General features: G+C 41.3%; 1 protein-coding gene across 1 annotated transcript in view; it reads left to right on the top strand.

Moving 5' to 3' along the window:
- MAP3K9 (mitogen-activated protein kinase kinase kinase 9) overlaps positions 1-7129 on the top strand; it is a 44965-nt gene extending 37836 nt beyond the window's left edge. Inside the window, exons 7-10 of the mRNA XM_010144898.1 lie at positions 1-149; positions 3799-3911; positions 4559-5374; positions 6648-7129. The exon at positions 1-149 is cut by the window's left edge and continues 6 nt beyond it. Coding sequence (XP_010143200.1) covers positions 1-149; positions 3799-3911; positions 4559-5374; positions 6648-7129 — 1560 coding nt within the window. The remainder of the gene's footprint in view (positions 150-3798; positions 3912-4558; positions 5375-6647) is intronic.
- The last annotated feature ends 3157 nt before the right edge of the window (positions 7130-10286 follow it).

The raw sequence follows: 10286 nt of genomic DNA, 5'->3' as shown, positions 1-10286 counted from the left end.
CCTGCTGAAAGCAGTAAAACATGGGGACGAAGCTCAGTCCTTCCAAAGGAGGAGGGAGAGGAAGAAGAGAAGAGAGGCCAGAAGAAAAAAGGACGCACTTGGGGACCAAGCTCACTTTGTCACAAGGAGTTAGGTGCAGGAGAAGATGGGTAAGAAAGGGCCTGGAACCACACTGGTTCCCTGGTTCTAAAACTGATTATAAGCTGGCTCACAGGAGATTCGCCTGTCGTCTTGCAAATGCTTTTCTGCTTCCAAACTCATTTGCTGTGTCAGAGATGTTAGAGATTCAGAATAGGTTACAAAACTGCATTGCATTCTGTCCTTTGCTAGAGGTCCGGACTGACTGATGCTTTCACTGTCTGCTATTACCTTGTTAAGTGTATTTGTAAACAGTAGAATTTCTTAACAATGCAAAACTGTTTCTGTAGTAGCTTTTCTCTATTTTCAGGCTTAACTCTAATTTCATTCCATATCTGGAAACTACTTCTCCTTTACAATTCTCATCTATGCTTTTTGTTGTCTTAAATGCTACTATTTAAAAAGTATCTGGTAGAGCCAGGCAAATATCCTTTCTTCAGGCTTTTGAAAAAGACACCGTGAGTGTTTATAAAGTACCTTGAGTGAACACATCCTGAAAGTGACTTTTGCAGAGATACATGTTGTACCTCTGTTTCTATAGATTCTTGTTCTGTGGCTTCTTTATTTTGTGTGTTTGTGAATTATTTATACCAGGACTCCAATGGATCATTGCCAAAATGCTGCTTTAAACATAGGAGTATTTTGATACTCTTAGAGGTTTGAATGCGTTGTGATTTTTAATGGAATTCGAAGCTTTTTCCCCTACTAAATTGATCGTTTGACTCTTGCCATGTGTTTTATAGGGAAAATAAAATAACTGGTTATAATTTATCTTTAATATTGTGTGCTCTGGTGTGAAATTTCTGGAAGATAGGTGTTTACATAATGCATCAGTATTGCAGTCCTGTGCGAGAGGGCCTGGATCTAAGTGTTCTAATGACATTAAAATACGTTCTTCCTCAAAGTTACTCTTGATATATTAACAGGGCAATGTGGAGGAAGCTTCTCTGACCGCGGCCTATGCTTTACCTGTTCTATAGATGAAGTATAGCATTCTACAGAATTAAAGCATGTGTCACACTTTACAATCATTTATAATATAAAAGGGCAGGAGATCATTGAAGCTAGTGGAAAAGCACTTCTAGCTTGAAATCATGTTCTTAGAATTCTGGGAATAAAGCTCCTCAGTTTTCTCTTCATTACTGTACAGTCTGAAGGACTGAATTGCTTTTGGGTACCAACAGCTGGAAAGGAGCTCTTAAAACTGTCCTGAATTCTCTGCAGCTGGGATGTCCTGTAGTATTCATCACCTTTTCCAGGGAGACTCAATACATACAGCTATAGCATTTTGCAGAGTATCTGAAACACGATAGCGTGGCTGAGAGGGCAGTATGGTTAACATACAATGAACTACTGCTTCTTCCTGAGATCATGCCAGAATGTAGACTTTGAAGGGAGCAGAGTTGCAATAAACATTAGTGACTCCTTGGAGCAGTAACAGATGATATTGCTCTAGTGGGAATGTACTCTCAAGTCAGCATGTTTTGAATTGTTTTCAAATGCACACTGCACAGGTCTTTGGGGTCTGCTTGTAATTTAGGGGAGAGAGAGAAGGAGTGAAAAATAAAGGGGAAGGATGAAGATTTTATAATGTTGAGACAAACATAACAGGCCTTGAAATTATTCTGGTAGCTATTTTATCTTTCTGTTCAGATTGAGCTGTGCTTTTTCAGTAACAGCAAACATTTATACTGGTTTTTGCAAAAACAAGGTTGCTCTGAGAAGTCATAAGGAAGCAAACTAAGTTGACATGACCTGCTATACAATAAAAGGCAATTCCCAAGACCCTTTAAATGACTATGACTGTAAAGTGAAGGCTAAACTGAAGATCACTGCTGCCTATCACTTAAAACATTGCTCTCTCTATGTATAGAGAACAGAATAATATGTTTGCTCAGTTCCATGGAAATCTCCTCCTCCTCGATAGCTGTCTACCCATATTCTTAAGAGTTTTGACATTTACTTTTGAAGGTGATCACACTTGTAACATGGTTCATTTTCACTCAACAGGTTTCCTTTAATATGCTACTCTGTTTATAGTACTTATCCTAACTGTGCATGTTGTACACAGGGATATGTTAGATACGACATACATAGCTGAGTATAGTATAGAGGGAGTAAATCAGCACAGACCCAAACACTGAATTGTATCTCTGTGGTAATACCACGTGGTCTTCTATCTTGACAAGTAGGATTCAGCACTGTGCTGGCTGGATTCAAGTTTATAGCACAGTACTGCATGTGCTAGAATGGTTAATGGGGGGAAAATGATGGACTTTCAAGACAGTTGAGATCTTTACAGGATGCTGTTAGTGTAGTGCCTTACAGCACAGCCATCAACCAACCGAACACGCGTTGAATCCGGTTTAGACCTTGTGACCTTGCTATAGCAATATCGTTGGGTGACAAGTAGGGCATCCCAGTTAAGTACATAATGGAGGGAAAATACATACGAAGGCAAAAAACCCTCATATAATAAAACTTTGAAATCCTGCAATGGAAGCCATCTTAGAAACGCAGAGTCATTCCAGTGGAAAATAAGAATCATAAGAGATAACTTCTGTATGCTCATATCCTTCTTTTTCTGTAACAGGATAGTTGTAATGAATTATCTTTCTTATCAAAGAGAGCAATGCAAATTAGCAGTGGAGCTGGAAGAGATCTCATCTCCTAAGTTTTCTGTTGTTTCAATAACAAGTCAGTGCTCTTGTGTGTCCAGTTAAGATCATTCAAACTATCCATAAATCTTTTTACTCCTCTCATTCAGTTCTGTCTGTCCTAATGCTATGTTAGATTTCCGCCAACACTATGATGTGTTTCATGTTGGAGTTTGGAGAAAGGCACCCAAAATCACACAGTTCAGACTGTATTGATAACTGAACAATAAAACTTTGCCAGGTTGCGTTGCCTACTGAAGTTGTTTCTGATGTTATGAGTGTACTGCAGGGAACAAATAGGATGATGGATATGAATATGGATTATTAATAAGTTGAAGTGCCTGATGACGTACCTTTAAAATCAAAGTAGCAGTTTGGTTTTGGGTTTTTCACTTGTTTGTTTTTATAGGTTTTGGGGGGTTTTGTCTGTAAGTAAAAGAAACAATGACATGATTTATGATTTTAGTTACCTATTTTTCCGTAATCTAGAACTTAGGCTTTTAACTGTCTGTATTTCAATGCAGTGTTTTTAGAGGAGAAATATTGGGCTTTTTATAATACAGAGGCATGACTTTGCTGTTACAATGAATTTACCTGTGTTGCTGTCACAGTGAGCGATCTTCGGCTTTCATTGTTCATTTGGCTTTCACATGGAAATATTTTGGAGATATTTTTCCCCTCCTCTTGCTGAGCACTTTATGTTTTTACCTGCCATGGTAGGTTTGCCTTGGTTTCAAAAGAAAATGTTTAATCTGATTTTTGTAGTGGTGCTTTCTCTCATTCTGCCATCACAGCTGTTGTCTATCAGCAGAGGTCTTTTGACTGCTATGGTGAAGCAAATGAGAGGGGGACTTCTTGACTTTTTTTGTGCCGTAAAGATGTTGCAAAATGTCTTGCTATGGGAGGACTTCAAATCTATGTAGTTAAGTAGAGCAATAGAGAAGGGGTTATGAAAATTGGTTGTGAGCATGGTACATTTTCTCCTGTCTTTCTACTATTGCAGTCTGAAAGCTCTGGTAGAAGGATACAAACAGTGGTCATCCAGTGCACCAAACCTTGGAAAGATCCAGAGAACTGCACCTGCTTTTCCAGGATTCACCAGCTTGGCAGAGATGGGTAAAGGATTTCCCTGGACTCCATATTCTCATCCCCACTTCCATTCACATTTGAATGAAACTTTCCTTTCCAGACCTTCACTTGATACCTTGCAGCAATGTTTTCGTTTTGGTAGTATCCATTTTTCTTTTATTCTTTGTGAAGTAACTACTTTCTAGATTTTCTTTTTGTTGATCTCTCTGCTTGCGCTTCTTACCTGTCAAGCTAACAAGCTTAATTCCTGTCTAGCTCCAAGCTACCTCTCAGCCCCTTTCCTGTTAATGAGATTTAGATGTGCAGCATAGTTGTATCTTCACTTGCAGTGAGAGGCTCTTATAGTTTTCCTACGTTATACTCCTCCCAAACATATCAATTTACCCTAGAAGTAACTAGGGTATAGATTCTGAGATGTTGTTCTGCAGTTGATCCCAAATAGATTAATGTGATACTAATTCCTTCCATTTTGATAGTGTTTCCTGTTATTTGTCTCAACCTATCTGCTTTGGAGACAGTAGTCTGAGAATATTTGGCATTAGTGAATGATGCTTGCAATGAGGATGGTTGTATCTTCTGAAGAGGAGCTTATTTTCATGTGTATTTGTAAGACAGTGAAACTCACCAGTGAAAATGTTACATCTATGCAAAGTCTGTTTTCATTTGCTTTCCAGATGATGAAGACAGCGAATGTCTTAATGGGGAAGGCAAGGTGCATTCTTCACCTGGGCACAATCAGTCATACCTCTGCATCCCATTTCAGAAGAATGAAGACTGGGATGGCCCTTCTAGTGATGCCAATGAGGAGTCCACCCCTGTGAACTCTGCTACTAGTACTCCACAGCTGACACCAACCAACAGCCTCAAACGTAGCGGCTCTCACCACAAGCGATGCGAGGTTGCATTGCTTGGCTGTGGAGCAGTGCTGGCTGCAGCAGGCCTGGGTTTTGATCTGCTAGAAGCAGGGAAGTGTCAGCTGCTGATTGAGGAGGAGCCAGAGGCACCCAAGGAAGAGAAGAAGAAGCGTGACAGCATTTTCCAGCGAGCTGGACGCCCACGCAGGAGCACTAGTCCACCTTCACGGAAGATCTTCAAGAAAGAGGATCCAATGTTGCTGCTAGGCGAACCATCAACATCCCTCACCCTTCTTTCCCTGTCTTCCATTTCCGAATGTAATTCTACCCGGTCCCTGCTGCGCTCAGACAGTGATGAGATTGTGGTGTATGAAATGCCTGTCAGCCCAGTGACAGTCAAGGCTCCCTTGCCTGCCATTACCAACCCATTAGTCAATGTCCAGATTGAGAGGTTCAAACAAGACCCCAACCAATCCCTGACTCCCACACATGTGACAGTCTCTTCCCACACCCAGCAAAGTGGGCACAGGCGCACACCTTCTGATGGGGCCATCAAAGGGAGTGGACTAGTTGTCAATGGGTGCCCAACCAGTGGCTGCCCTTCCAGTAGCTGTTTAACTGGAGCACTGGGAGCAGGTAGGTTTTCAGCCATCTTCCTTTTCCTCTTCAGAATAAAGACCCAAACAGTATAATTACTTGTTAGGAGGTAAACATGTTGCTTATACAGCATCCGTTGTGCTGGCCAGCCCACAAGAAGAGCTTATGGATGCTATCCTTACACAAACAATGAACAGAATAATGCAGTAGTGGTCTCTGTTCTATCATCTCCGCACAAACAAAGTCCCTCTACTCCCCTGTGCTGTGAGGCAGAGCGTAGTATTGTTTCTTAAACAAAATGGTACCAAAGTACAAATACTGCACATTTTTTAGCAGTCCCTTGGGATTGCATCTCCATTGCTTTTATACACTTGCTTGTATTGATATTACAGTTTTAAAGTAAATTCTGATCTTTAAAGCAGTGAAAACTGGATCACTAAAGCAATTTGGGGCTGTGCCACTGTTGCTCTTATTCCTTTGCAAGGAAGAAGGATCTTCCTGATTAGGCAGTGGTCTCACTGTTGTAGTGTTTAGGAGTGGCTGTGATTTAATAACTTAAAAAATGCTTTCCTGTTTTCTTGTCCTAGTAATTCAGAGAGAAAAAAAAAAAGGACTAGAATAATAGATTAAAATCTGATTGAATTAGTCTTTTCCCAATGATAAAACAAAATGTAAGGTTGTGTGTTGAATGGTAGCCTGCAGAAAATGTGGGTTAATACAGCTGAGAATACTCATTAAAATGGAATTCATTAAAATTTAAGTTATGTTGTGTTTACAAAAAAACCCCAACAAACTAAAAAAAAGCAAACCAAACACCATCCCCCACCCTTAAAATAAGACAAACCAGGACTCATCCACAGTAGGTATTGCTAAAAGGCTCTTCCAGGAAGTTGGTCCTGCTTGCTGCAAACAGGTGTCATGTCCTGCTGTGCAAGTGTCTCCCAGATCCATTCAAGCTGTTATGGTAATGTGGCCTCCACAAGGTCTGGAGAATCCTCACCCCTGGTAGGAGGTCAAATCCATGCTCTCCAGTCTGAAAACAGAAGAAAACAAATGAGAAAATGAACAAAACTTGCCTCATGCACTAGGTCAGTGAAACAGATGTTGAGAACAGTGTAGGGATAAAGAAGCCAGTTCTTCACTTCAGATTGATATAATCTTGAAGATATGGAGTTTGTAGATTCTGAATGGAGGCTTTCTGCTTTGAAAATGTTTTCACAGTGTGCATACAATAAACTAAGATCTGTTGGAACCATTTAGTAGAGACATCTAACATGTTTCCTTCTTCTCTTACATTCTCTGTTTTGGATAGGTGTATTAAAAACACCTAGTCCAAGTAGAGACCCCAATGAGGTCCCTCGCCTGCCAGACCCCAACCTTGTTTTTCCTCCAACCCCGAGACGATGGAATGCACAGCAGGACCCCACACTGGAAAGACCCAAGACTTTGGAGTTCCTGCCCCGGCCACGTCCTGCAGCCAGTCGGCAGCGGCTTGATCCCTGGTGGTTTGTATCACCCAGCAATGCCAAGGGTGAATCTTCTGCCAACAGTTCAAGTACTGATACTCCAAGCAATCTGGACTCTTGTTTTGCTAGTAGCAGCAGCACCGTAGAAGAGAGACCTGGACTGCCTGCACTGCTTCCTTTCCAGGTGGGTCTTCCTGTAGAGGAGCGGACACTGTTGGACATAGATGCTGAGGGGCAGAGCCAGGACAGCACCATTCCGCTATGCAGAAGTGAACTTAACACACACAAAGCTGCAGGATATGAACTCAAGCAAGAATTCTGGTCTTAGTATGAAATCCACTGGGGATAGTGAGCCCCTCTAAATTCAGTCCTACTTTTTGCACTGAGAATGCACTTTGAAGACAGATGAGATGGAGGGATGCTACAGAGCAGTATGGTGCTGCCTCTGCTGAAGATGTGTTGTTCGACTGCCTGGATTTTGTCTGCAGTTGGATGAATCTTAGCAACTCTGAGGTGCTGACTTTTGCTGTGGGGTTTTTCTGTAGTCTTCCCTGCCCTGTTATTGCAGTTTGAATCTGCAATAAGCTCAAATTACCGTATCAAAGTCTTTGTTACTGACCTTGTAGGATTTGGCACTTGTAGTAAGTGTATTAGTATCTATCCTGGTATTAATCAGTATTTTCAAAACTCAAATATTGCACCACGGCAGACATCAGTGTTTGATGTTTTCCCAAGGAATCCAGGACAGAAACAAGTAAATATCTGGAGACTACCTTCTCTGAAATGTATTCAGATCATTAGATAGGCCTGGGAATCACGGTACCCCCACTGAGGGAGCAGAAGTAGCTATCTTAGACTCGCTTGTCCTCTTTTGCTCATGTGATAGTGCGAGGTGGAACATACTGCAGAGGAAGGGCATGGCATCTCCACTGATGGAGGGCTTTGAGAACAGACTAACTAGACATTTGGGAACAGGCAGGTGTAGTTGATTCTGGCTTCAAGGCAGGTTGGATGGACTTCAGTGATCTCTTGAGGTCCTATCTCAGCCCTATTTTTCTATGACCCTGTGCTTTCAAAAGATGAGGGCTTATGGTATGGCTGTTTACTCTAGCTTGCTTTTTTTGTTTCAAACTTTGGTTCCATCAGCCTTCTTTTCCCACCCTCTGTATCTGCGGCTCATAGTCAAGCTGCCTCAGCTTTGGGATGGGAATTAGCAGGAACTCTTTCTTTAAAGCTGTCTTGGCTTGCAGAAGTAAGTTATGTATCCCCTCACTTTTTTTTTTTTCCCTCCTTTTTTTTTTTTTCCTCCTTCCTTATGCTTTTTAGGAGTGGCTCTTGAAACCCAGGACTGTTCTTATGCACACTGATACTTGTTTAAGGCTCTTGTGAAGTTGAGGCTTGTCAGTAGTTGGATTGTGCAAACAGGAATCAGAACATCTGGATTCTGTTTTATTTTGTCACTGACTCACTGTGTGACCTTGGGCAAATAATGTAACCTCTGTGCCTGAATTTCCCCATCTGTAAATAACAGGAATAATACCTACCTCACAGGGGGAAGGGTTGGGACATATGTAATAGGTATAGAGACTTTTGAGACCTTTGAGTGAAAGGCGCTATATAAAAATTTATTCTTGTTCAAGTATGTAAAACTGGAGCAAGAACCAGACCCCTGTCTGGACGGAAGAAGTCACACAAATAGGGTGTGCCTATGCCCACAGTTTTCTGTACAGACGCTGCAAGTGTGTCTGTGCCACTGAAGGTATATCTTAATGGCTTCAGTGAGCTTCATTCTTCCCAAGTTTCAGCATTTTAAATAAGTGATGTGGCCTTTGTATGAGTGTAATAGGAGAGTCCGTTATTGCAGGGTACAGCATATCTGTTCACTGGTTTTGTACAGATCTGTGCTCATTTTGCTGATCTACCGACCATTTGGGTACAAATAGTAGATTTGACGGTGCTGCCAAAGCAGTGCTCATCCTGTGAGGCCAGCCCAGTCCTGTTGGAAAGCCAGTGTAGCCAAATACTTTCTCGCAGCTGCTAGCACAGAGAGCCTGTGTGTTTAGATGTTTGTAACTGATGTTAAAAAACCAGCATGTGTGAGGAAGTACTGGACTTAAGGGTTTTTAATTCTATTTGAGGGCTAAAACCAGCATGTTGCTATTAGTCAAGTGCACCCTTTTTTTCAAGCAATTATAGTATGTTTTCTGTAGAAAGGATTTCTTATCACATTTCATGATTTCATGATTTATCACATTTCATGAAATGTGTTTAATGGCAGAATTAGTTTTTGCTGCCTTTCCCATTGAAAGCTCCAGAGCTAGACTTAATGATGCTATGCTAGCTGCTGAAACTGGATAGCCCATTGACGGTGAAGGTGAGGTATTCTTATATGGGGCTAAAACACTTCAAAAAGAAATCTGTATTTCCGATGCTTTTGATAAATGTAGACTTTTAGCTTCATTGATTTCTTAAGCATTCATCCTCCTGCTTTCCATTTCTGAAAACTCAGTTTGTGAGTCAGACTAAAAAAAAGTCAAACCTCACCCAAACAGATGTTCAATTTTGACTGTGCTATAGAAACGAACTCAAGGAAAGCCCAGTCAGAGGCTGTGTCAAAGGGACTTAAAAGCAGGAGGTTAGAACTGTGTGTTTCTTCCAGTCTCCCTTACCATTTCAAAACGTCTGAAACAAAACTGGATCAGCTGTTTTGAAATCTAGTATTTTTTATCTAAAATGTATCATTACAGATGTCATAGGAAGCATTGTCTGCTGTGCAAAGACATCACCTGGAGTAGCTCCATTCAAACAGAAGTCTTTACAATCCATTTACTTGTGTGGAATGGGAGGTTACCTTTTTAGGTCACATAGTTTTAACTTTTAACTCAGCCCACTGAACTTTGTGATAGCTGGCCCGTATCGTTCACTTGGTGAAAGCAAAGATTTCTGTTAAGTTCTTCAGCAGGCAGAAGAGAGCTGTGAAGCCAAGTTGTTCTGTCATGTCTTTTGCTTAGGAAAATTGAGGATGAAGTATCAAAATATTTTCCCCTTCTCTCCCTTTTAGATAATCACTTGATGAAGGTGGTATGTAGCTGACCTATTAGAAGTATTTTGCTCTGAAGAGCATCTTCCCTAACACCAAATGGACATTGCTACATTGAAGGAATTGTGTGGGACAGATGACAAGGAGTCAAGGATCCCCAGATCAGGGTTTCCTACCTAGGTATTCTCTATTACAAAGCTCCCAGAAAGACTAGGTAGAAGCATGATGTTTGGTGTTTGGTTTTTTTAAACACTCCTTGAACATGGAATCTAGCATGTGAAATTAAAATAAGGTAGTCTTTGAGCAGCAACCTGTAACCGTCTTCCAGTTGGGAGTCCTGTGGCTACGCCTGGGGTGTCAGGCAAGAGGCGTCTGTTGTAGAAACAAAGCTATTGGCTTTAGCAGGTGGTGGGGTATTCTCTGACAGGCAGAGAGGGCCCTCAAG

The sequence above is a fragment of the Buceros rhinoceros genome, unplaced genomic scaffold (assembly GCF_000710305.1).
Source record: "Buceros rhinoceros silvestris isolate BGI_N320 unplaced genomic scaffold, ASM71030v1 scaffold6491, whole genome shotgun sequence".
Lineage (NCBI taxonomy): Eukaryota > Metazoa > Chordata > Aves > Bucerotiformes > Bucerotidae > Buceros > Buceros rhinoceros.
The sequence above is the reverse complement of the archived record's forward strand: the minus strand, read 5'-3'. Positions and strand labels throughout refer to the sequence as shown.